Here is a 25,530-nt window from a genome sequence, read left to right on the forward strand (position 1 = left end):
TGTGGGACATTCTCATCCCAATCACCGATAAGAACGAGGCTGCTGCCTGGCTACAGGCGTGCTTTAGCGTTCTGCTGACTTGTGTCTGCTTCCTGCAATCAGAGTTGCTATGAGCCGATGGGGACAGGAAATGCCCCTTTGGGGCCTGGCCAGGACAAGTGGGGACTCCGGGTTAGAAGCAATCTCTCATTTGTGAGCAATGCGCACTCACATCATTTCTACCCTTGACCTCTGGATGACACCTCTAAAACGGTGTCTGAACATCACCTCTTTGCTAGGTGAATGGAGGTGTTTGCTTGCCTTTGTGACGGTCTCAGAGCAGTCTCTGCTCTAGGTGAGATTAATGGCCGTCCTCTTTGCTCCGTGCTCTCGGGCAGCCTTTGTTGGTACCGTTCCTCCTCTGCTGTTGGCTCCACTGTGTATTCCCTGAACGTGCCTCGACCAGAAGCTGATGTGGAGGATCTCCCTGAACTTTCTAAATCTCTGAGTTCTTTGTGTTCTCCATTGGATACTTGTTGGGTCCAGGGAGGTCGTGCAAAGATGGGGACAGACCACCAAAGTCTAATAAACCAGAAGCAAACTTTATTCCACAAAACTAGATTCCAGGAAAATCAGAAGCAAACTTAAAAATTAAAAAATAAACACTGCAGGGCACAGAAGCGCATCAGCTAGCCGAGACCACAGCCAGAGATGGTGTTTGTTAGGCTGTGGCAAAAGGCCAGTTTCTGAACCCATCTTTTTATAGTAGGGGCACCAAGCATTAGGTCTGTCTGAACAAAGGAATTTTTATAATCTTGCCCCGACCCGTGGGTTAGTCAACGGAGACCCTAAGGAAGGGAGTGAGTTCTAACATCCATGGGTAACTATGTAGCTATCAAGAAATATGTTTCAGAGGAGATTACAGCTAAAGTCACTAATTGCAAGAAAACAGGTGTCTTTAGCAACTAGTCAGAAAAAGGACTGCTAGTAATATCAGAAGGTTAATAAATTAGAATTAATTGGTTCTTAGGCTGGGAACTTAGAAGATAGCGGAAAGCTTTTCACACTATCTCAAGGTAAACTCAGATACAGACTGCCGTACTTTACAACCTCCATTACCAGGGCTCATTAGTTAGATGGTGTTTGTACCTTGTCCACTGTCTCTCCTGGTACCTCCAGACTGTGTACTGGAGCCCCATGCCTCCCCTTTGATGGCACCAGTTTCCCATAACAGAGACAGTACCTAACCCAGAGGTCACGTATCTCCGTCTTCTAGAGGTTAACTCAGTTCATATCTGTCGTTCATCAAGGATGGCCAGGACACTACTCTCAGTTTGCAGAGAGAAGCTCCGGCCTTGTAAATAAAACAGCCAATTGAAAATGAAATGACCTAGGCTGATGGAGGCTTCTTAAGTGTCTGAGAAAATAGCTCACTGTGAATAATTGATCCCTGATCTGCTGAGAAAGCTGCTGACAGTCTGTTCTCATTCCCCTGGACTTATAACTTTATATTTCTTTATGTCTACATTCTTATTTTTGGAATCTACATTTTTATTTTCTTATTCTTGGACTCTTCAATACTAACAGCTTCCCCAGTTCAAATCAGCGGAGACTAAACATACAGAGTGAGGAGCTCTGGTTCACGGGAGGCAGGCCTAGGAAACCACTGGTCTCCGTTTTTGCCTGATAGTTTTGTAAGTTCATCTTTTTGTCAGCTGTTCTGCGGAACCCTACTGGCTCTTTGCCACTGATGAGCGTAGCTAAGTGGCCCCGTATGTAGTGTTTTGTTCTCACAGCTGTGCGTGCGTTGACTTTTGCCTCTCTCCAGTGTAAATGTGTTGACTGTGCATTTCAAACTTCTTCAGTAAATACTTGTCATTTGTGTTTAAAAGACTAGAAACTTTAGTGCTCTAGCAAAGAAGGATCGTGGCAACAAGGCCTTGAATGCAAATACAGTGATTAGGATAAGGCTGAGAGTCATGGGCACCCAGCGCTTGTCATCCATGACAGGAGAAGGGACACACAGCACCCAGCAGCCCTGCAGTCTGTCTTGCTTCACCAGTGTTTGGATAAGCAGCTGTGACCACCTTGTTGTGTGTGCTTTGCTGCTTTACTCCTTTCTGCTCTGCCCCCCCCCATCCTCAGTTACTCAGGCTAGCCTGAGGCTGTCAGCTGCCTTGCTGACGTGCATCCAGGGGCTTGTGGGTGGTGCTCTGGGGAGCCAGGAATGCTCTTTCCACTCTAGTGCAGGTGTGATCAACCGCCAACATAGGGCCCCTAGGAGCTAATGACACCTGAAGCTGAGCTTTTGCAGATCCTCATGCCCTGGGCTGGCCGCACATGCCCTGGCCTCTGTTTGACCTCCTGGGAAGCTGCTTTGTGACAAGGAAAGCACTTGTCTCTGTGTGTGTGTGTGCTGAGACCTTGTTCAGTCTTCAGAACTCATAGTTGATGTTTAAAGCTTTGTCTGGCCTTCTAGACAAGTTCATCCGAGGAGTCTGATGAAATGCCGGTGCCAGACTCTGAGAGTGTCTTCATTATCCCTGGAAGTGTGCTCCTGTGGAGGATAGCCCCACGGCCTCCCAACTCCGCTCAGGTGAGTCCGGGCCCATTTACAGTAACTAGTTGACATCCAGCATGGTGTTCTTTCTCAGTCAGCAGAGCCTTAGTCCTTTTAATTTGTCTGCTCTCACCGCCCATATGTCTACGTCACATTCCCTCCTGTCAAGCTGGCAGGTGTGCTGGATGGCGCTTCACTGAGGGTCTCTCTAGCGGAGAGGAGGTAAGACAGACTGATGCTACAAGTGGAGACCCTCCAGCCCCAGCAGGACATGACTTTATTGACGGAAGCAGAAGGGATATGTGCATGCTACTCTGTGAGGTCTGCTGGGAGCTGAAATGTCCACGTGATAGTGCAGATGGAGGCCTTTAGCCATATCCTCTCAGAAAGGCTGACCGTACTGTGACCCTGGGAGGTATCACTACCAGATTAGATGCCTTCTTTCAGGGCTTCCTGCCTGGTCTTGGTAAGCGTTTTCTTGATTGCTTGTTTATGTTTCAGATGTATAATTTTACCAGCTTCGCGATGGTTTTGAATGAAGTAGACAAGGAGATGGAGAGTGTGATTCCCAAGACGGACTGTAGGCTGCGGCCTGACATCAGAGCCATGGAGAATGGAGAGATAGGTGAGGAGCCTGCCCTCGGGGCGGGGCTTCTGGCTCCCTTCATCCTGGTCTCTGCTAGCATCATTGCAGTACTCAGAGTTTTAGCTCCTTTTATGTTAAAATCTAGCAACTTTGGTTTTGAATTTGAAAATCTGAGCTCAGCCTTGCTTAAACTCAAACTCATTGCTTGAAAGGTGCTCCGGATGGAGTCCACTGCACTGTGTGTGGCTAGTGAAGACTTGGCTGCTCTGAACTGTAGTCTGCAGACTTCACTATGTCTTTCAAAGTGCAGCCTCTGAGCCTCGTAAGAGTGTGGCTTCCTCCTCACTGACACATAAAGTGTGAAACTTCTAATGACTCGGTCGATATCATAAAGGGGCAGTTTCCCCTCCTGGGAAAGAGCTGCTTCCATGAGGAAGAGCTTGCAGCTGGTGTTAGCATGTGCTGGTCAGCCTCGACAGTGTGAGTGCTGAAGCTGTTCAATTACTTAGGAATAGACTGAAGGAAATCTCTTGAGGTCTCACTCAGAATTTTCAATAATCTCACTTTCATTCAGTTTTTCTACTAAGTTTTCATGGAAGCATTTTAACCTAACATTTGTGGCATAATAATATGATGTTGTTTCTGGTAGAAGCAGAAACTGCTGGGTGGCATTTGATCAAAGCACATTATACACATGTATGAAATTCTTACACAGTGAAAGATGAAAAAACAAAGAACAAAAGGAAATGACTGTCAGTAATTCTTTTGTCTAACTTGAGTTGGTTCTGACGGTCGGTCCTAGGGCTTCATACACACTAGGTAAATACACTGCTGGAAGAGACCTCTAGCTAGGCTGCATACGCACTAGGTAAATACACTGCTGGAAGAGACCTCCAGCTCTCTGCTTTACCTTTTGAGAAAAGGTCTTATATAAGTTGCTCAAGCTGGCCATGAACTTAGGATCCTCCGAATTTTCAAATATCTAAGATTCCAGACATGTGCTACCATGTAATACACTAGTGTACATATAATAAAGGCCCACATGGACAGTGACGTCTGTAGTTATTGCTCTTAGTGCCATGCCCGGCATTCTCAGCATAATGTGCTTTTCACTGGCCTTATTTTAGATCAAGCTAGTGAAGAAAAGAAACGGCTTGAGGAAAAACAAAGAGCAGCCCGCAAAAACAGGTCCAAGTCAGAAGAGGACTGGAAGACAAGGTGCGTGCCTGTTCTGTGTGGCTTTGCCATCTTGTAGGCTGCTGTGTGTGAATGACAGGGATATCAGACACTGAACACAGAGCAAGGGTCCATAGCCCTGCTCATGTGCTCCAGGCCTCAGAGGAGTACAGTCTTCTAAAGTGTTAAAACCAAGAGTTGTGTTTGTGACAAGAGAAACGGCTTGAGGCGTTATGGTTATAATGTTCTTACACAGTCATTACAGGGGAGATTAGTTTAGCAAATTTATCTTTTTTCCTTATCCAACATTCTTTCAATATTGAAAAGGCAAAGTACAATCCAGAGTTAGATTTGAACATGAAAATACACATTTTTTGGTCACATCTATGAGTAAATTACAGGATCATTCATATGTGCATATATAATGCATCATTAATTTAGGTAGTTCCTTTTCTAAACACAAGGGGTTAGACATGATGGAATTAGGGTTTAGAAAAAGCAATATTGTGGACAGTATCAAATATCTGACTTTCGACTGGGCTAAGAGTTGCTGGGTAGTCTCCTGTTTTATTAGAGTCCCTTGTAACTGCTGCTCCATGACTCACTTAAATGTCAAAGCCAACATGGGCATAATTTTGCAAGCATTCCAGTAGACATGATAGTTGTTTTGCATCTTACAAAAGAATCTACAAATGCTTTGACAGCTTCTACCCCAAGTGTTTGGATTTACTCACATAATAGTTTTTGCCAAAGAATGAGTGAAGGATGTGTGGGTGTCAGGCACAGGCCAATGGCTGCTATGGCTGAGTAAAGGGGCAGGAGCTCGGCACTCCTCCCTTCCTTCCTTGTGTGGACCCCAGGTCCCTAAACTCTGAAATACAGTGTGAAAGCTGCTCCAACATGCTGGGCTGCTGTGCATTGCTGTACCTGGAGTGGATGCTACATTTTTTGAGAGACAGGGAAATGATTGAGGCAGCTCACTGGATTAGGACAGCTTAAAATGAAAGCTAGCTCAGGAATCCAAATTGAGACCCCGTGAAGTCTGGACTGGGTTGGTCTCACTGGGTGTATGTAGCATAGCGAAGGAGGGAACCATAACCTTTGCATCTCCCAGCATGTGGAGCTGCTCTGATAGTCAGCTCACCTGTAAAACAGAGGGAGCATATGAACTCCGCAAGCACTGCCCACCCTGCCTGCTGCACATATGTGTTCCCGATGGTGTCACAGAAGGCGGCCTCAAGGGTGATCACAAGTAGGACAACCCACTGCCAACTGCTGTAGACCGTAGCAACCTTTGCCTGAAGATGACCCTTTTGGGATAGTGTGGACATACATTCTCTGACTAGAAACACTGTCACTGCTTGAGGGTCTCTGAGGAAATACATGACACACAGGGCCAACTACTAGAAGTTAAACAACAGTGTTCTGTGGGTTCTGAGTCATTTGCTCTCTGAATTTTATCTATTCTCATTGGACAGGTGGTTCCATCAAGGTCCTAACCCCTACAATGGAGCACAGGACTGGATTTACTCTGGCAACTACTGGGACAGAAACTACTTCAATTTGCCTGATATTTATTAAAGTGCAAAGAAGTCAAGGTGTTTGGCTAATCGACATAAGTCTTAAGCTTAAGTTTTTAAATTTTCCCTTGGTTTCTACTCCTAAATTTTCATTTCATCCCACAAGGTAGGGTGTGGTCACATTGGTGAAGGTCATAAGGAAAGTGAGGCTCTTGGCTTCCTGCCTGCATCCTTGGAGTACTGTTTATGTACACCGAGCAGCTGCTGGAGGTGCTGTGTAGTCTAACATTCAGCTTTATGGGATTCTGTAGTGATCCAAAAATCAAGTTGTCAATATTTTTATGCTATTATGCTTGAGTAGCTTAGGTATAGCTTTGAAATGTTTAACATTCTTCTGTACAATGTTATGTGCTCAAATGTAAAGGTTGTCATTTTATAAAAACTAAGTTGGTAAGATGACCTTTCAGGGAAATGAGTCCTCTCAATTTTACATTGCCACCTCCAAAATGGAGTAGAGGGGTGGGACAGAGTCAGGAATTCCTGACTTGAACATTCTAAACTGGAAAGGTATTTCCTTATCTTAGCACTCTGAATTCCTTCCACACTCTGGGATCACTCTCATTAGAATTACACAGATAAATTTTATGTTTGAACTGAAAATCACAAAAATGCCCTAGAAATAGATTTTAATCAATACCTAATGACAAACCTTCAAGCTTCAACTTCCAGTGGCAGATGCCACAGAGAAATCAAGCTGCACTCATGTATTATAATCTGTGTAAGAGGAGGCCTTGTGCATTTTGAGTTTGCAAGGTACTGGAGACCTACTGTACAGTAGCTTTGCCCCTTTAATTGGGGTAATCTCATAGTATTTATCCAACCAAATCCCAGACTGAGATACTTGCCCTAGAGGGCCTAGGTAGCTTCCAGTAAGTTACTTTAATTGTATTAAAGTTAACAAGTGTTATAATGATGCTAAATAAAAGCTTTAGAATATTTAAAAAAAAGTGTGAATGCTTTCAGAATTTCAGCTGATATTGTAACCTAACACTCAAAAGATGTCTGTCTCTAGGGCCAGAGAGACTGCTGCCTAGCTGATACTGTAAACAGAGGTACAGTGTTTATTATTTGAATTCCAGATATTCTGAGTGGAAAAATTGTACATGTATGAGCTGGACAATGTAGGGTGGTTTGCACATCTAAGTTACTAAAGCAACAATGCAAAGCGTTATGCTTGCAGGAAGTTTATTGATACAGTTCACGTGGTGACAGACTCCACCTTGAATGCTGACTCAAAGAGCATCGTTTCAGCATCTGTTGATGAAGAGACATACATCATGAAATAAATCAAAATATCCTAGCAGTTCCTGCTGAGACCACCATCAGGTTGTCATGATTACATTCATGGCTACACAATTGAAATACCACCTCTCCAACCCCACCCCAAATCACAGTGGCTTAGCTGTTAGGAATCCATAGCTCTCCTTAGCCGCATGCCTGGCAGCACTATACATACATACATTGCATGTCTCCTCCACTCTAGTCCATGTTTTACTCGCCCACTGTCGATACCAAAGGAAGAGGCTCGACATTGAAAAAAAATGTCTAAAAATTTCAGTTAACCACAATTGAATTAAAAAAAAATTGATAAAATTGTCAGAGCTGTTACTTCAGCTTCTGTTAATCTCTTACATGGACATACCATCTCTGTCCCTGTTTCTTAAACATTGATTATCCTCGCTTTAAAGAATCTACCATATACTCAAAGGTGGCTAGGCATTCATTAGCAGCTCTGTAGTTGAAAGCTGAGCACATATGCTTAAGTTTACCCCATCACTCTCAAGTGTTTGAATACCCAGCCCTTAAGTGCTGAAGGCTCAGCTGTGCTAAGGCCCACATGTCAAGGTAGGAAGGGTTACCTACTCTTTTAAGATTCTGCTCTGCGGACATGGGCAGTAGTCACAGTAATTTCGCCAGCAATACCGTAACTTCCAAAGGGAGTACGTTTGTCACCAGATCCTGAACTCTTTTTAGCTACATCTTCTACTGGGAAAGCAACAGAAAGAAAGACTGGGCTTTGCGGTCTGGGGCCATCTTGTCCACTTGTAGGAGGACTAGCATTCTGGGGGTTGGGGGCAGGTCTCTGGAATGTCTGATCTGCAGGAACAGCAATGGGCACTTGCACTGCAGCGTATCTCTTCAAGGCATCTGACTGTGACACCACAGTGTGTCCAGGAAGAGGCTTCCAATCCTGTGTTTCCTGGACATTGGAGCCTACTAAAATAAAAGGTGGGGCACTGGTCTTCTTGCTGTCATCCATCATCACATAGGTTGGAGAAGTGACTTTCGGTGGATTCTGCAGAAACTGTGGATCCTTGGGATTAGGTAAATAGAGGGTTGCTTGGGGAAAAGGCCCAAGTGCAGGTGGCGGTGATGGGCGACTTTGTTGATTCATATCAGTTAGACAATAAAGTGTCCACATATTAGAATATGGTGGTGGTTGTCCTGCTTCGCTTGTTGCTAGTGCTATAAAAAAAAAATTGCAGGCATTAAAGGTTTGGTCTCTGTACCAGGCACTATGCACAGTCATGTCTGTAAATATTTTTTAACATAGAAATAAGCAGCTGTAATAATATGTGCCATAAAGCATGCTATAGAGAGGACTACAGAAATTGTGCCTGGTAATGTGGAGGAACAGCGTGATCCACCACAGTTGGAAAAGGAGCCCAGAGCAACGGCAGGGACAGCAGAGGTGCAGCTCAAGAGGCAATTGTATTCTAAGTTGCTGTTTCCAGACTCTTACACTGTTTTGGTTCTTTGAGACAGTATCATTGTGAGTCCAGGCTGGCCTTGAACTCTCAGTCGTCCTCCTGCCACAGCCTCCCAAGAGCTAGAAGTACCACCGTGCCTAACAAGAATCTTAAGCTTTATATATGGCTTCCACATGGTACTCAGAAGAAAGTTAGCCAAACTTTTTACTTTACCAAAAATAAACATTAACTATGTAAAGCCAATGAGAAGTCATATAAGCACATCTGCATAGCAGTTTCTCTACCTAGTCAGACACTACATGTCAGCTAATATCATCTCTGGTCTTTTGATGGGCACTGTCATCTCCCATCTTCAATCTGTTACCTCATCTAGGAGTCAGATCCCAGAGGGCACTCATCTTAGCCAAGGCTGGGCACCACCATATGCCTCAAAAGACAGCAAAAGACACTCTGATATAGAGAGCTAAAGACGCCGTCCATCAGCTTATCGCAAGGGCTCTATACTGCTGAGTGTGGCTGTGTCAAGTTCCTGCTGTGCGCACTAGGCATCCATTTCACAGAAAATTGCACTGTGCACAGATTCAGTGATGCTTTTCATGACTCAGACACATTCTGTCCTCAAAATTACTAAAAATATAATCCAAATCTTCAGTCTTTCCAGATGAGAGGGTCTAAGACCTCAAACTTGAGTTGTCTTGGTAACTTGTCCACTAAGGACAACTGTCCTTCAGTAACAGCTAAGTGCCTGAAAACAGTGAATCTGCTTGACGTGATGCTCAAGCCACAAAGATAAACCGGCCGCATAGGCTGTGAATGCAGCACTGCCCTCTGCCTTTCCAGCTGTAGCGAATCTGTCACACTGCCAGTCAGAATTTGGTTGCTAAACACCTGCTTTGGTAATAGTCCTATATTATTCTGGTTTGAGTCAGAGTTGAGAATTTCTGCAAGAGGAATGGGAGCTTTTTTCATTCATGTCCCTTCAGATACCCAAGAAAGGCCACTGCAATATCCAGATAGGCAGAAGGGTAGGCAGACCACACGCCATAATTTGATGGAGATGGGGTTATAACGCTTATGTGTCAGGAGGAAAAGCAGCTTGGCTTTGGGGGTCCATGCATGGGAACTGCACACACTGTTTTCAGGTGCGCAGCCACTTTCTGCTGCTTTCCTGTGACACAGACGTTCCATCTAGCCTGTCCTTTCTCCATCTGGCTGTGATGCTGCTCCCTCAGCCACGGAAGGTCCCAAGTAGGAAGCAGTGTCTGAGCCAACATCCCAAACCTGATTGCATAGTTCTCCTGACTCAGTGCGAAAGCAGTCAGCCACACCACCATTTCTTTCATGTTTTAAATGCCACAGCCCAAATAAATGCAGTGCTCAGTATTGCATTTTTATAATTACCCTTTTGTAAACAGGTATTAAAAATCTAACAGAGTCTCATGTCTACAAACATGTGCAAAAAGAATCCAGCTTTGACATGCCGTGTGATTTTCATATTAGTAAATTTTTAAGTACAACAAAGCCTTTAAGTAGGTATGGCATTTAAATAACCTGAAAATGGACTTTGGCCAGTCGGCAGAAGAGCCAACCTGTATGGTTACTGAATACAGATGTTACCTGAAACGCAGTATATGGATGTGCAAGTATCTAATTTTCTTACCTGGCTTCATCAAACCTGTTCAGGTGCATCTTCCCCATCTGGTTGGATTTCAGGTTCAGTAAAGCCTCCTGGCGCAGGAGGGAAAGGGTCACCGGATGAATAGGGTGCGGCGTTCTCCCCTGACTCCTCCTGGCCAGGATTGTCAGGGTCTATGTTAACGATCTCCACTTCAAAGTGCAGAGAATTCTCAGAGGCTATTTTGACAAAGCCCTCTGCATCCAGGGGTTCTGCAGGTACCTCGGGCTGACCCTCTAAAGCAGTGTCAGAGAGCAGAACTGTAGCTTCTGCCTCCATGTGTACTGAGGACTGGTGTTGGGAATTCTCCACCTGGACAATCTGCTGAGACTCTACAGATATCTTAGCCATGCCTGAGGAAGTCTTGGTTTCTACAGGTTTGGGACTAACTGGTGGTGACTGCTCAATTTCTTTAAGACAAGCAACTTGGTCAGTAAACGGGATAATTACGTATCCCGGTATCTGCTCAACATAGACAACTCCTTCATTGACAGGCACACCGTTATATACAGATGATACATGAACGGCTGATGTAACCTGAGTGTCAGGAGCTTCATCGTAAGCAGGAGGTTCTTGTTCACCCTGCAAGGGGGCTGAGGAAGCCTTTGGTGGTTCAGCCTCAGAATTAGGACCCACAACTGCCTGAGCAGATGTTTGGCTCATAACCTGCACTGCTAACATCTCTCCAGAGCACACCAGAGGAGCAGACACCACGACTTCTTCATCACACTCTGCACTCAGTGAGTCCAGGGTACTTGTTGCCACGTCCACCATTAAAACTTCAGAATATGTGCATGGAACATTACCTAACATCTGGGCAGCAAACTGAGCTGGGTCGGCCGGCACATAGGCATACTCTGCAGAGACGGGTGCTGGAGGTGGTGAGGATGGTGGGGTGGTAGCCTTCGGTGTGGCTGGTTTGGAAGAAGGACCACAAACTCCTTCACTTGTCTCCTCAGGCTGGAGTTCAGCATGAACTGATGGAAACTGAGTGGTTTTGTTACTAAACAGTGGTCCAGCTACATTGTCCTCCTCTGTGTCTGTGGATTTTTCCATTCGTGTAGGTTCGCAGGAAACTGGAGGTGTTCTTCCCGGTTCTTTTACACATTCTTTCTTCTCCAGTGTCACTCCTTCTGCCCATTTCTCCACTAAAAAGTAACAGGTGAGTTAGTCAGCAAGCACTCCTCAAAATATTTTAAATAAAGCAACAGTAGGTTGAACTTTCAAATACCAATATACACAGGTCTGTGCAACATCTGCATTAACATAGCTAGTGGACCTGTAACAGCTCACATCCCCTAAACAATCCATTTCCTCAGAAATAAATGACCAGCATATATCACACTGTAAAGCTAGTATTATACTACTCTAAGCTGGTATTCAGTTCCTAAAAGGAAGGAAACTAGAACCCTCCTGGTCTGTTGTCCCACCAAAAGGGGGGGAGGGTGACACTGAGGAGATGGGCCCAGCAGATAAAGTGAGACTTGGCCTGGCCATATGAGAACTGGGCAGGATGACTGGAATGTCACCTGAAATCCCAGTACTTGTGAGGCAGGGAGGCACAGGCAATCCTGAGAGTGTGCTAGCAAACTGGAGTTGGCAAGCTCGGGGTTCAGTGAATGACCCTGCCTCAGTAAATAGTAGCATGTGACCAGTGTCAATTTTGCAACTCTACATGCACCCACATCCACACATTGCAAACATGCGCATAGAAGAACACAAAATGCAAGCAAAGGAAACACTACAGACAGATGTGGGAAGCAAATTATTCCACAGTTTCAGTTGGGCTCATAACTTAGAGAGGGAACAAACAGATGCATTCCTCCATTTAGGAAAACTGGTATGCAAAGTATGCAATGAACTTGTCATCTGAGCACTGTGGTCTTCACATTAGGAAACACGATATATTTGCAGGTGACCTGTGGTCATGAAGCCATGGCCATACTGACCCAGATGAAAAGAGAAACTCGGCTCAGCAGCTTCCTGCTTTTCAGCATCCCAAGTTCTGTTCCCAGCACCCAGAAGCAAAACTGCCTGTAACTCTAGCTCTTGCAGATCCAACCTTTGGGCACCTGCATTCACATGTGCATGCGCGCACACACACAGTTTTGAGTGATAATAAATTTTAAAAAATCTTCAGAGTTCACAAGTTCTGAGCCTAACTTGAATAAGCCTAACTTGATAGTTACTCTTGTACTTAGGATGCAGATATAAAGCATTACTACTCCATCTTAACAAGAAGATCAATCATAAAATCATAACTTGGCTTGAGTTCAGACAGTTGAGGTCATAGTAATTACCTGATTTATTAAAGAACAATCTCCTTTCACCCCAGAGGTGTACCAGAGCTGACTCAGCCATGGCAGGGGCCAGAAAGAAAAGGCCACCATTCTCTAGTGAGAAGGTAACAGCTACATAGTAACTACTAAATATGGCCCAGGAGGCCAGACTTGTGCCTCCAAACTCAGGAGTCTGTTACGACTGACAAGTATTTTTCTGCAGGCCTCAGAAGAATGATGGAGATGGGATAGCATGCCACAAAAGGAACCTATCCTAATACCAAACAGTGGTCACTTGGCCCAAGACAAATACCATGATGGCCATGGATACGGCCATGCCATTCTGAAGACACTAAACTCTGGAAAACTGGAAGGTGAGAGTGGCGAGCTTGGCTCTCATGTCTAGTTCACTCCTTCCGTTACCAGCTGTGCATGGCAAAAAACCTCTTCTGGTTCTCAACGCCTACCAAAAATAGTTTCTAGGAAAAATCCCAGAAAGAAATTTCAACAGGTAAATGACACACGCAGCAAACGTTCCTCTCTGCACACTCTCCACACGTACTGGGAACACAGGAATGCTGCTGGGCAGACAAACTACCACTGGGAAGAACTGGAGAACAGACATCTTCACTGACCAGCCTTCATGAAACACATGCTCCCATCTGACAGGAGTGAGGTAGGTGAACTAGGGAATCTCAGCAGCTAACTCTTGGACACATACCAACGTCTAATGCCTGCTGCTGTCTTTAGTTGACATTGCCTCACACTGGAGAGACTGAAAGAGCAGAATAAGGGTCAGTTGACGTAAGTCTTCCTAGAGAGGTTCATTTTCACAGTCACTGAAAGCCTGAGATGGCCTGTCTTTGAGATTAACCAGCAATGTACGTAGGATCATTTTAGGTGCCACCTCCACATTAAACCTAGGATTCACACAAGGCAAGCTGTACTTGGATGAATGACACATGGCTATATTTATTTGTAGCTGTCATAAGAACAGCAGAGAATTAAACCAGTCAGCAGACAGGAAGCTGTCATTCAGGAGAGGAAATCTAATGCATGTCTGTCTATAGGAGGACCCAGATTGACGGATGCAGTCTGTCTAGTAAGAAGCCATTTGTGGTGACAAGGGGAAATGAGCCAAGGTGATACCGGACAACTATTCTGGTCATACTTTCATATTGCCTCATGATGTCTCTAGTCAGCAGGACGAGCAATGTTACCACTGTCTTACTTCCTAAAAGGCAGTCTGTTTTTATAAGCATGCTGTGAGCTTCCTTTCAGTTTATTGGTATGCTGTGCCTATTTGTTGACATCTGTAGTGATTTGAAGAGATAACAGCTGTATCTCCTTAATTCCATCAAAATTTGGCCTACAAATTTTGTTACTCTATTACTGCACATTAATTTTAAAAATTGAGATGCAAAAACATTAACTTACATGTTATTAATCAAAATCCACATGCTAAAATGAATGGTGGATAAAATCTTCAAAAACTAAATCTCAAAATGCTGTCAGGTAGTGTCTTCCGCCATTATGAAACAGGGTAAGCCTGCACACTCAGTGTTTTCTAATGTAGCTCTCGCTTTGAACACAGAAACACAAACGCCTTGACTGAGAAGCTAGGATCGTGGATATAGAAAGCAATGTTCTTGCGCTTGGTTTGTATACACGGCAAAGATTATATAAGCAAATCCCACAGCTTACAGCTTCTCATGGTTAGTTAATGTCATCAGGTGCTTGCAAGAAATCAGGTAGACTAGATAATACAATATTCCGGAAATATTGTATACCTCATCATTCTCTGCCCCTTCAAATGCCTATGTTTCCTATTTTTAATCTTGATTTCCTGTTTTGGGTATATTTCACAAAAATGACATGGTTTGGAGCATTGAAGCAAAGGTCCTACCAAGCCTAATGACCTGAGTTTGGTCCCCGGGACTCAATGAACAAAGAATACTGACTCGCAAAAGTTGTCCGCTGAGCTACACATGTGTGCATAGCATGCACATGCACATAACACACACAAACATAAGAAAATGGAAAAGAACCTGGCTCAGCGATTAAGAGCGCTCACTGCTCTTGCCGAGGACCGGGGTTGAGTTCCCAGCACCTGCATGGTGTCTTAGAGCTAACTGCCAGTTCCAGGGGATCCAGCACCCTCTTGTGGATTCTGCAGAAGGTGGCATCTGTATGTATGTATGTATGTATGTATGTATGTATGTATGTATGTATGCATCACTACAAGTATGCAGGAAAACACTCATCCACATAAATCTAAAAAAATATGATTTTTTAAAACAACAGTTTAAGGGTGGCTGTAACTACTCTCCAGTCATCCAAAAGCTATATGGTAAGAACTAAGCTGCTCCTTCCCACGGGGCCAGGGACCATTACCTCTTCACAAAATCCTCTGAGAAGCTTTTCCTCGCCATTCTTTTAGATGCGTCCTTTACCAAATTTCATCTTTTTAAACTACCTAAATGTTTCATTTGTATAGATTTTGCCTTTTCCTACAACTCTTCTGTTGCTACTTGGTCATCTCTGTTTCATGCTGTGACATTCACTTTATAAAGAAAGGAAAAACAACTTTCTCGAAGCATATGTGTGCTGCTATGTCACGGTGCCCGAGACATGGAGAGCATTGCTGCTTCATAAAACATCTACTCAGACACTCTCTTAGCAGGGCGTATGGCAGCGATGGTTGATCTTCTAGACTGGACTTACACGTAAGAGTATGTCTTATTTTCTTTGGAACAGCCGGTTTTCTCCTAACCTTCATGTTTAAGCCTACACTGAAACCCAGCTCTACTTCATTAATATTATATATGTCTTGAGTATTCATTATCAGAAATGCCTGGGAGCTGATATATCAGATTTTGAGGGTTTTAAAAACTATTTTAGAAGATTTGCATAGCCTATTAGTAGAGAATCCCTAATCTGAAACCCAGGAATGTGAAATACTCTAAACCAGAGGCTTAAATCGTTGTGTTCGCTTTCATTTTGGATTTTGGAGCATGTCTAATAATTGATAGTCACCCGCACAGCTTTACAGAACACCCCATTACATTACCATGAAGTACAAGTTCTCTTAATGTCCGCTGTACTTCCCTAAAAGTGTGCAGGCAGAGCACATGTGAATCGTAGTCATCTGCACTGTTCTAGACACCATAATCTTGTGCTCCAGGACGGACCCCGAGGCCTCGCATGTGCTTTGTGAGAGCTCTACTACCAACCTGGATTTCAGCCCCGAGTACTCCTCCCACAACACACCTATTTTAAGACATAAAACCTTCTAAACTGGAAATCCTGATGTTAAAATAAGCCAGACACGACTTAGTAAAAATACAAAGCACCAGGATGATTACTCAGACATAAAACTCTGGTGTGGTTGACGAAGAACCCATTGGCATAAGTACGAACGTGTGTTAGCAAGTGTGCAATGGCAGCATTGCTGAAACATCGCTGTGGCACTTACCTTTCATCTGATGAAACTGTTTAATCAGATCTTTTATATCCAAAGATGAATTCCCTGAATGAATAAATGCAGGAAGTCAAATAGAGACATTTTTCAATTTAAAACGGCTTTGCAAAGCAACAAATACAGAAGCTAAAGCAATACAAACCTTCTCTAAACACAATGAGTTCTTTAAAATAAACTGCTGCAAACTGGGTGATGTTTGTCGGGTTGGTTTTGAGAATGGCCCTGCTGACTCCCTCAAGCAGAGTCTTGAGGCCATAGGGTACAACAAGTCTGGGCTTTGAAGAAATCATTTTGGCAGGATGTCTGTAATTTCAACTATAAGGAAAAGAAACAAAATCTTACACTGTACATTACATTTATTGAATTTTCTTATGATTTAGTTGGGGTTCCTAAAACCAAATCTATTAAAATTATTAGCTTTACTTCTCACCTGTTAAGTATTTATTCTGGTAGCATGGGACGCAATTCTTGGTAATTATTTACAAAATAAAACCCACTACCACCAGCTTACTATGCACAAGCAAGCGATATAGCACTCATTAAGAGACTGGTAAGTGGGCCATGGAGTTGGCTCATCAAATGAAAGTGCTTTCCAACAGACCTGAGGACTTGAGCTTAATCCCTGGATCCCACAAGCGGCAGGAGAGAATAAATGCTAGCTAGAGAGATTGGTCCTTTGACCTCCACAAGTGGCATGCATGCACACGCACACATGCATACACAAAGACTCTCTCTCTGTCTCTCTCTTGGAAATGCCCTGTTAAGATTAACAGAATGATACAGTTTATGTCCAAATAAGACACATAAAATCCAACTAATATCTCAACAAAGATAAATTAAGCACACGTATTTCCAAATAATGCCCATATATAGGCACTAATTTTGTACAGGGTTGCAAAACTATTTCTACAAGAAAATTACATTTTTCTAATATATTCCTAGACATATTTTCTACATTCTACTACACAAGTTTTGCTTTCTCTTTGGTATTGGGATTTGAACCCAGGGCTTTCCATAATACCAGGCAAGCACTCGCCCACTGAGTTATTTTTTAATGTTAGGTGTATCTGTGGGGCTATGCCATACCCATTAATATAGAGTTCTTTCCTTAATCAAATTACCACCCCCCCTTCAGATTCAGCTGACCAAGAACTCTCTCTGTAGACTAGCCTGGCCTCAAACTCAGAGATCTACTTACCATTACCTCCTGAGTGTTTGGGCCACCACATCCATTCCCTTGATGACTGTCAAGTGGTACCTTGGGTGTTATATAAGCTACTAGGGGTTGTCCCAGTTTTTGACATTGGGTTGTTATATACAAACATGCTGGGTTACACTCATAGCTATCCTAAGACAGGCTGCAAGTTGGACACATCTAGACCTATAATTCTCATGGGTTTAGAGTGTGTCAGCCCTAAACTGTGTGTTCACTCTGAAACATGGAACCTTGCAAATAAGTTTTTAAAACTGAATTTTTTTTAGCAAGGGAAAAAAAATCACAGTGCTGCCAGCTGGCCTTTTGCTTTCCTAAATATGGATATTTAATTGGGTCCTGAGCTACCAAGGAGCCACCAGATAGGAAAGAGGAGCTAACATGATTCAGACTTTGAGGTTTGTTTTTTAAAAAAATCAGTTGCTTTGGGGGAAATCACAGCTGCTCTAGACAGAAGTACCTTAAGAATGCTTCCCATGGGTACTGATAAAGAGCAGACTACTTTGACAATGAATCATACCCTAACACCCTTAATGTTTCACGGACTAAATGGCATGGTTTAGTTGTTGCAATATATCAAGGGCCAACTTTTAATAAAAACACAATATGCCACAGCAAAATGTTTTTATTTAGAAGCACCTTTCACATTCTTACCAAAACAAGTTTTGACCCAAGCAAAACTTTTGAGACTACAATTAAATGTTTGTTCATCAGGTGCATTACCGAAATTAAATGTTTGGTCCCTTACTCATCAGGTGCGTTACCGAATAAAGCCGTCTTTTGGGGCAAATGCAGCTTTACCATGCTAAACGGCAGTGATCTGCAACACATAGCATACACACATAAATATACATATGTATATATGCTTTTGGTTTCGTTTTCAAATAAACATCCCAGGTCAGTTTCCAAAGTGAGTGGCAGGTGGGCAAAATGGAGCAGCAGATACAGCACCCATCCTTAGTGGTTAGTACTACCAACCGTGCGGCAGCAGTGAGATGGTGCTAGCTAGTACCAGGTCTCGGTTTAGGAACACTTGAAAGCCAGGGGTGTGACTGTCCCTAGGAACGTTCTTGACTAGGAAAAGGCGGGGCAGCAGCGATGTGGCATCAGACCTCTCACCAACCCAGCTGACGGAGGGCTGTTCAAAAGTGAGAACGTAGTTGCTCTTCATTTTTCAGAAGCCCTTGCCAGGAAGGACCTTTCTAGAAAGGCTCATCCTCTGGACTGTGACCCTCTTGACACTACAGGGGTGGGCTACGGCGGCCCTTTGTCCGCGGATTTCGGGGCCATCGAAGGCGCACTCCGCGCCACACGCGGCCGAAGCCGCGGGATTCCCGCCCGACCACCGTCTCCCCCTCCGCGCGGCCTCCCGCCGCTCTCGGCCCGCTGCCTTCCGGGCTCAGCCGGCGCCGGTGCGCCAGGCTAGGCCCACCTTCTCTCCGGCTTCAATAAAGCTTCCTCTTGGCCCCCTTGCCGGCGGCTCCTGTGCTAGAGCGCGCGGCCCGCCCACTATTTATACCCCTACGTGCGTCATGTGTGCGTCACAGAGATCCGCCCCCTTGTTGGGGCCCACCGGAAGAGGCAAGGCTTCGACCGACCCAGCCAATGAGAAACAAAGGCCGGGGATTGGAGTGAGCCGGAGAAGTCCCTCCTGCGGCTTTAAGTGGCACGCTAACCACAGGGCTGTGGCTCCTTGTTTGATCACTGGACGAGTGGCTGAGAATGTAGCTCATTTGCCGGAGGCCCTGGACTCAGTCCCCAGCACCTCAGAAGACAGGGCCCGCAGGTGCTCGCCTGTAATCCCAGCTCCAGGAGGTCGAGGCAGGAGGTCATGAAGATTTCGAGTCAGCCTGTGATACATGGGATCCGGTCTCAAACAAGAACAGCAAATATTTATGTATAGGGAAGAGAAACTGCACGTGTAGCTGGCTGTATTGACGTTGCTGCCTCCGTTCCCCGCAACTCCTTTATATTAACCTTTTTGAGATCTTCGCAAAGAGTAAGATCTGCCACGCAATACAGTGACGGTGAAGAGGGCATTACTAGGCACGGCATAGACTTTTCCTCTTGGGAAGCTTGCCTGGAGAGAGTGGTAGCAATCCTGACATTTCTTTTTTACTCCTTAATTAGGCTCAAGCCGCATCGCACACCCAAGCCAACCAGGACAGGGACCAGCCTTCCAGGGTCTTACTAACTGCACTGCACTCGTAGGTATTCTCTCACACATGGGTCCAAGGGGGCTGCATCTGCTCAAGACCAGCTTTTCTTCCATCCTCCTGTTCCCATTGTCCTTCTGGATTTCTGCATCTTCCAACCAGCTCCTGCAGCATTTTCCTGCAGTGATCTAAATCCAGTTTTTCCTTTATGGACTGGAGCTCCCTTGAAGGAAGGCTGTTGATTCTGCAGACCCACTGATTAGCACTTCAGTGCTGTGGAGGATAGTAGTACCGGTCAAAGACTGAGTCTATCTTGGGCTATCTTTAGTCCCCTTGCTAGCTCTTTGTTGCCCGCCTCTATGATTTAACATCCTTTGGGGTGTAGGGTAAAACCTCCTGGAATGTATTAAAAGAGCCCAGGAGTTTGCACCAACACAGATGCTAAGCTGGCAAGGAGACTCCACCACTGTGCAGTAAGCTACTTACCTGATATCGCCACCAGAGCATCAGGCACAGGCACTGACTTGAAACTGGGCTTTGTTCTGTGACTTCTGTGGTGGTTTATGTCATTCCGTGTAATCTGGATTAATGTTTCTGGGCGTGGCCACTCATGTTTGGTTCAGAATAAACCTTCCTACTGTCTTTATGGCAAGAGCTTTTTGCTGTAAATTCTACCCAAACAAGCAAGACCATACCACACAATGGCACAAATGTGTCTTCATAGATGTAAGGGCAAATTTGAATGCTTGTCACTACTATGATTTGCTTAAAGAAATCAACTACAAAAGTTTACACAGCAAAGTATGTGTGTGTGTTAAAACTTAGACTTCGCCATTTAATTTTAGTTGGCAGAAATAGAAAAAGTGCAAAATCAGTAATTGGTTTATAAATTCTGTAATAATAAGTATTCTACTCTTCTGTGACAGCTGAAAGTTATAATTCTTTACTCAAAAAAGTTATGTACCATGCATTAAAATAAAGATACCTAACTCTATAAAAATAAAAATCTTAACTACACCTTCCAGAAAAGTACATACTACATTGTCATCACCAGACCATGCCTCCAAGTCTGCAGATTACAAAAATGTACTCAGCATAAGTAAAACAGTCATTCTCTCATCAAAGGTACAATTTAATACAAAATATGACATTTACACACTGGAGTGTCCAATGGAGAGCCTATGGCATAGGACAGTTTGAAATTGGCAATCTCAATAGCAGAAATATAAACAATTTTAATCTAAATATAATTTATTTAATTTGAAACTATGGGACTTTATGTATCCTTTGAATATAGAATAACAGCTTTAAAAAGTTTTGAACTAAACATTCAAAGAAGACAAACTAAAGCAAAACTTCATGACTCAGAAGGTTCTGTGATCCTGACAGAACCATCTTCCACACACTATAGGCAAGAGAATTCTTGGTAACTGCCATAATTTTAAAATGTATGATAGTCTTCTCTCTAGTTACCAGGTTCCAGTATTTGAGACCATCAGTTTCTCTTCAGACCTGCTCCCTGCTCTGAGCTTCTTGGATGCACTCAACTACCGAATGCAGGGTTGTCATCTTCCTGGCTTACACCTTCACTCCACACAAGGCCCACATCAGGATGTCAAAATGAACAGTTTAGCAATAGTCTAATGACAAGGGGCTGACGTGGGGCTAAGGGACAGATGATGGTACAGAAGCATCAGCGAGGAAGGACTTCGATCAAAGACACTGCTTCCTCAAATAAGACTGAAAGGTGTTTGCAGTGTTGTGGGGCCAAAGCCTCTGCACACCAAGTGGTCTACCACTAAAGGACACCCCACCACTAAAGGACACCCCACCATTCAGTGCCATATTAGGAACCCCCATCCTTCCAAGTCAGATTAAGTAAAATAAAATCTGACAGTATTTTTGCTGATATGTTTCTGTTTTGCTTCCTAAGTATTAAAATACTGATATCAGGGGGCTGGAGAGATTGCTCAGCGGTTAAGAGCATTGTCTGCTCTTCCAAAGGTTCTGAGTTCAATTCCCAGCAACCACATGGTGGCTCACAACCATCTGTCATGAGATCTGGTGCCCTCTTCTGGACTGCAGACATACACACAGACAGAATATTGTATACATAATAAATAAATAAATAAATATTTAAAAAAATAAAATACTGATATCACAAGCTGGGTATGGTGGCGTCCCACACCTTTAATCCCAGCACTGGGGAGGCAGAAATAGGCGGATCTCTGTGAATTTGAGGCCAGCCTGGTCTACAAAGCAAGTTCCAGGACATCTACAGAGTGAGTTCCAGGACAGTCAGGCTACAAAGAGAAACCTTGTCTTGAAAAACAAACGAAAAATCGATACCAGACAAACTTGTGATTCAGACAGGAGGATATGTAAAAACTTTAAAGTGAAAACCTTGAGTTCAATGAAAATTTAGAAACCTTAAGACAACTGAGTTGAACTACTGCAAAGATTCTTAAAAGGGACAGGTGTTTATTCAAAACCACAGCTGTGCTGGGCACAGAGGAAAGCTCAGCAGTGAAGGGTTAAACATACTTGAGAGTTCGTTTCATCATACCCAACAATCTGAGGTAGGAGGGGAGTGATGAACCCTGCAACATTCAACCCTGCAGCTGCATCACCAGCAAATATCCTCACATACAAACCTGCACGCATGCTACAATAGCCTTTGTGAGATACACGCTAAAGCCATCTTCTCCACCTTCCTAAGGCTGCAATCCTTTAATACCCTCCTCATGCTGTGGTGACCTCAACCATAAAATGATTTTGTGGCTGTTTCATAACTGTAATCTTGCTGCTGTTAGGAATCAGAATGGAAACATCCCATATGCAGCGTTGTTCGAACCTCCATAGGGGATAATCTTCACAGCAGAACTCCTGAAATGTAGGTTTTCCTTAGTCAACTATAGATTTGCTTTTCTGATAGGCTCAGCAACGGGGGCATGCTCCTGACTGTGAATGCAAGTTTCTCTCTGCTCTTGTTTTGCTGCCTCCGTCAAGAGAACTTGTGTCGACAATCTAGGGATGAACGTGTAGGGTGTGCATATGTTTTTGTGTATGCAGAGGCCACCTCTGTTTCATGAGGCAAAGTCTCTCACTGAACCTGGAGCTTACTGTTTCGGCAAGACTACTTTGCCAGTGAGGAGCTCAAGGGATCCCCCTGCCTCTGCTCCCCAAGCACTAAGATTACATCTGTGCTGAGGCATGCCTAGCTTTTATTGTTTTCATGTGGGTACTGGCAGCAGGAACTCGGGTCCTATGCTCGTGTGGGAAGCGCTTTATGATGGAGCCACCCCCCAGCTCTGGGGATGTAGACAGGAGCCACCTTCCAGCTCTGGGGATGCAGACCTATGAAGCAGCTTGAGCTGCAGAGAGTTTTATCTTTGCTAAGTTAAGCATGGGGTTCCGGGTTTACACGTTTTATATAAAATAGTATCCAGTTCCTGGTCCCGAGGCCTGCGTTCTAGCCACTGCCCCATGAAGTATGAGTGACTGACTGCAGTGAGTTGGCTCCCACTGCTGAACCTGAGTCTCGCTGCACATAAAACAGGAGTAAGAATTCTTTTCAGAGATGCCACCTGCCTCTGCCTCCTATGTGCTGGGATTAGGTGTGTGCCACCAGGCCCAGCCAAGAATGGTTGTGCCAGAGCTGTCGTAGGAATATTTCCAGGATAACGTAAACCACTAGGAAAATGCTTTCATTTTTATCTAAGCACGAGAGACATGCTATATGTGGTACGGTGCATGCTGAGCCCACTCTGATGACACGTAATGTAGGCACGCCTACAAAAACCACAGGTGAATCTTCAGTTTGATTTTATTTTAAAAATAATAAATCACAAAACTAAAATGTTTGAACAAGGTCACTTAACCCTCTCCCAGGTCGGTTATTTTTTATCATTTTCGACATCTTTATTACTCCGAAGCTACATGTTTAAAAGAGGGATCTTTGACGTCAGCGACACAGAACCCACCCCTGGTACAGGTGGTCTGCAGGAGAGAAGCTCATCTTCAAAGGCCTTTCTCCTCTGCGTTCAAAGTGCTGACCCTGGGTGGAGGGGACAGAGGGGTCACTCGCAGTTTCTCACTGAGGGACCAGTTCCTTCAGAGAGGCCAGAGCAGCGTGGATGCGGACGTGCAATCTGTTTTCAAAATCGTAGCCAGAAAAATCCTCCTGGAAGGGCCAAATAAAAGATGATTGTGGACAGTTAGGCAGGCTTGTCCACAGGGGGTCACAGGGTAGCACACACTGCAGTTTACACCCCATATAGCAATACCCTACTTCCTATGGGAGACTTCTCGCCCACCTGGTCCTCTTAGTCGCTGAGTTTAAAGCGCTAGAGTGTGGCGGGATCTTAGCACTTGAGAGGGAGTCACGGGGACCGCAAGATCTCTTTGGGGAAATTCCCTCATTATTCTTGAAATACCAGTCTTCAGCTGGACTCAAAACAGGCCATTATTAAGAAATTCTTCAAAAACAGAGGAGGGGCTGGAAGACAGCTCATCAGTTAGACTCAGCAGTTTCTTAGAAACACTGGTTGCTCTTCTAAAAGACCCAGGTTCAATTCCCAGCACCCACATGGCAGCTTGCAGTTTCAGGCACTGGACACCTTCTTCTGGCCTTTGAGGGCACCAGCTATGCATGTGGCACACATACAGACATTCGGCAAAACACTCACAAACAAAAGATAAAAATAACAAACGCTTTTAAACACATCTATGAATTCAACAGTTAATCGTCCCTGGAGCTGGGTGTGGTGATGTAATACCGAAGCCCCATCTAGTCAGGAGCTGGGGCAGGGGAAGCTTACTGGAGTCCAGGTGTAATACTGGAAACACGGTAAGACTTACTTAAAAATCGTAACAATAAAGTTTATTTTCCCTATCAAAACACCATAACTAGGGGCTGGTGAGATGGCTTGGTCGTTAAGAGCACTGGCTGCTCTTCCAGAGGACCTGAGTTCAATTCCCACTAATCAAACGGTGGCTCACAACCATCTCTAGTGGGATCTGATGCCCTCTTCTGGAACAAAAGAGCACATATATGCATACATACACACACACACACACACACACACACACACGGCCTGTTTATAAGTTGTTCTGGTTTTGATTTTTTAAAGAATCTTATTTATTTTATATTTATATATATTTACATTACAAGGATTTTATTTATTTTATATTTATATAAATGTAAATATATGTAAATATAAAATAAAGTTTTTAAAAAATAAATATAAAATAAATAAATAAAATCTTTAAAAAATCACCAAACCAACACTTATAAATAGGCTGAATGATTATATAGTAGTTTATAACCTTGGAGATTCCCTTTCAAAACCAAGTGCTCATGGATTCGCTTAGCTACTGCTTCTAGAACTCCAGAATTATTAACACAGGTATCAAACTTCCAGATTTCCTGAATTCAGACCCAGGTGTGTGGTAAAGAAGGTGACAACAGCCATGAGAAGAAGGCGGAATGAGGTGGTTTTTACCTTTGCCTGAAGGAGTAGAGTTCTGCCTCTTCCTACAGTCTGCGAACATAAGAAAACCATACTGTGTCTTAACAGCAATGTCCTCAAATCTATCAGCAGAGGACACACAACCAGAACAATCCATAGGAGACACAAGGGGGCGCTAAGGACAACTAACTTTTCCATTAAGGCATGACTTGACAGGTAAGTTTTCATGGTCCAATACTGTGCATGAAAGGCAACAGTTGCAGCCCAGTGTTATGGGCTGAAAGTCTTACTAAACAACTTAGAGTAACCAAGGGCTCAGCTGGAGACAGTACGTCCTGCTGAGCGAGGACGGATACTGGCCAGTCTCAGAGCTGATGTCCATTTATATCAAGACAGACTACGTGACAAATAAATATTTCCTTACAATAAAGGATGCAGTGCTTCAAACTTCAATCCAAATGTGTGATAGTTACTCTTTTTTTTTTTTGTCTTTAATTGAGTAAAAATGACTCAAAGAATTTGAGTCACTGTTTTCAGGCACTAGTGAAACCTGATTATAACTAAACAAACAAAAATCCATTACCCATTTGCTAACTTAACATCTTTTTGTGCATGTGTGTGGATGCAATTTGGGGGGATTCTCTGCACAGAGGGTAGAGGTCA

At 43.9% G+C, this 25,530-nt stretch overlaps 3 protein-coding genes across 14 annotated transcripts in view; 1 reads left to right on the plus strand and 2 right to left on the minus strand.

The window, feature by feature from the left end:
- Window positions 1-5,900, plus strand: part of Osbpl1a (oxysterol binding protein like 1A) — a 187,679-nt gene extending 181,779 nt beyond the window's left edge. For all 7 annotated transcript variants that reach the window (XM_050160702.1, XM_050160701.1, XM_050160699.1 and 4 more), the window contains 4 exons: window positions 2,459-2,575; window positions 3,041-3,164; window positions 4,253-4,343; window positions 5,780-5,900. In XM_050160702.1, the coding sequence (XP_050016659.1) occupies window positions 2,459-2,575; window positions 3,041-3,164; window positions 4,253-4,343; window positions 5,780-5,882 (435 nt within the window). In that variant the 3' untranslated portion in view covers window positions 5,883-5,900. The remainder of the gene's footprint in view (window positions 1-2,458; window positions 2,576-3,040; window positions 3,165-4,252; window positions 4,344-5,779) is intronic.
- Window positions 5,901-7,049: 1,149 nt separating this feature from the next.
- On the minus strand, window positions 7,050-18,712 carry Cabyr (calcium binding tyrosine phosphorylation regulated). 3 transcript variants are annotated; one of them, XM_050160709.1, is made up of 6 exons: window positions 17,226-18,702; window positions 16,170-16,342; window positions 16,022-16,075; window positions 11,074-11,415; window positions 7,745-8,347; window positions 7,050-7,135 (listed from the first exon to the last, which is right to left on the minus strand). In XM_050160709.1, exons 2-5 carry the CDS (start codon window positions 16,315-16,317, stop codon window positions 7,749-7,751), a joined length of 1,143 nt encoding a protein of 380 aa, XP_050016666.1. In that variant the 5' UTR covers window positions 16,318-16,342; window positions 17,226-18,702; the 3' UTR covers window positions 7,050-7,135; window positions 7,745-7,748. The 3 variants fall into 3 exon arrangements, with proteins under 3 accessions (XP_050016666.1, XP_050016665.1, XP_050016664.1); XM_050160708.1 differs by lacking the exon at window positions 7,050-7,135 and having other exon boundaries at window positions 8,213-8,347; window positions 10,253-11,415; window positions 18,673-18,712; XM_050160707.1 differs by lacking the exon at window positions 7,050-7,135 and having other exon boundaries at window positions 8,213-8,347; window positions 10,253-11,415; window positions 17,226-18,711.
- Window positions 18,713-23,204: 4,492 nt separating this feature from the next.
- The window catches only part of Ttc39c (tetratricopeptide repeat domain 39C), an 89,756-nt gene continuing 87,430 nt past the window's right edge, over window positions 23,205-25,530 (minus strand). For 3 of the 4 annotated variants that reach the window (XM_050160710.1, XM_050160712.1, XM_050160713.1), the window contains 2 exons: window positions 24,901-24,939; window positions 23,205-23,579 (listed from right to left, as the gene is read on the minus strand). In XM_050160710.1, the coding sequence (XP_050016667.1) occupies window positions 23,490-23,579; window positions 24,901-24,939 (129 nt within the window). In that variant the 3' untranslated portion in view covers window positions 23,205-23,489. The remainder of the gene's footprint in view (window positions 23,580-24,900; window positions 24,940-25,530) is intronic. The other variant, XM_050160711.1, reaches the window with a different exon arrangement.

This window comes from Alexandromys fortis, unplaced genomic scaffold (genome assembly GCF_014885135.2).
Source record: "Alexandromys fortis isolate MF-2015 unplaced genomic scaffold, M_Fortis_MF-2015_v1.1 scaffold_104, whole genome shotgun sequence".
NCBI lineage: Eukaryota > Metazoa > Chordata > Mammalia > Rodentia > Cricetidae > Alexandromys > Alexandromys fortis.

Bases quoted from the DNA above. Each gene is read 5' to 3' on its own strand.
- Cabyr (XM_050160708.1), bottom strand. From the start codon at position 16,317: ATGATTTCTTCAAAGCCCAGACTTGTTGTACCCTATGGCCTCAAGACT. The intron at 16,076-16,169 runs GTTTGTATTGCT...TTATTCATTCAG, and splicing joins ACTCATTGTGTTTAGAGAAG to GGAATTCATCTTTGGATATA. The intron at 11,416-16,021 runs GTAAGTGCCACA...GTTACTTTTTAG, and splicing joins ACAGTTTCATCAGATGAAAG to TGGAGAAATGGGCAGAAGGA.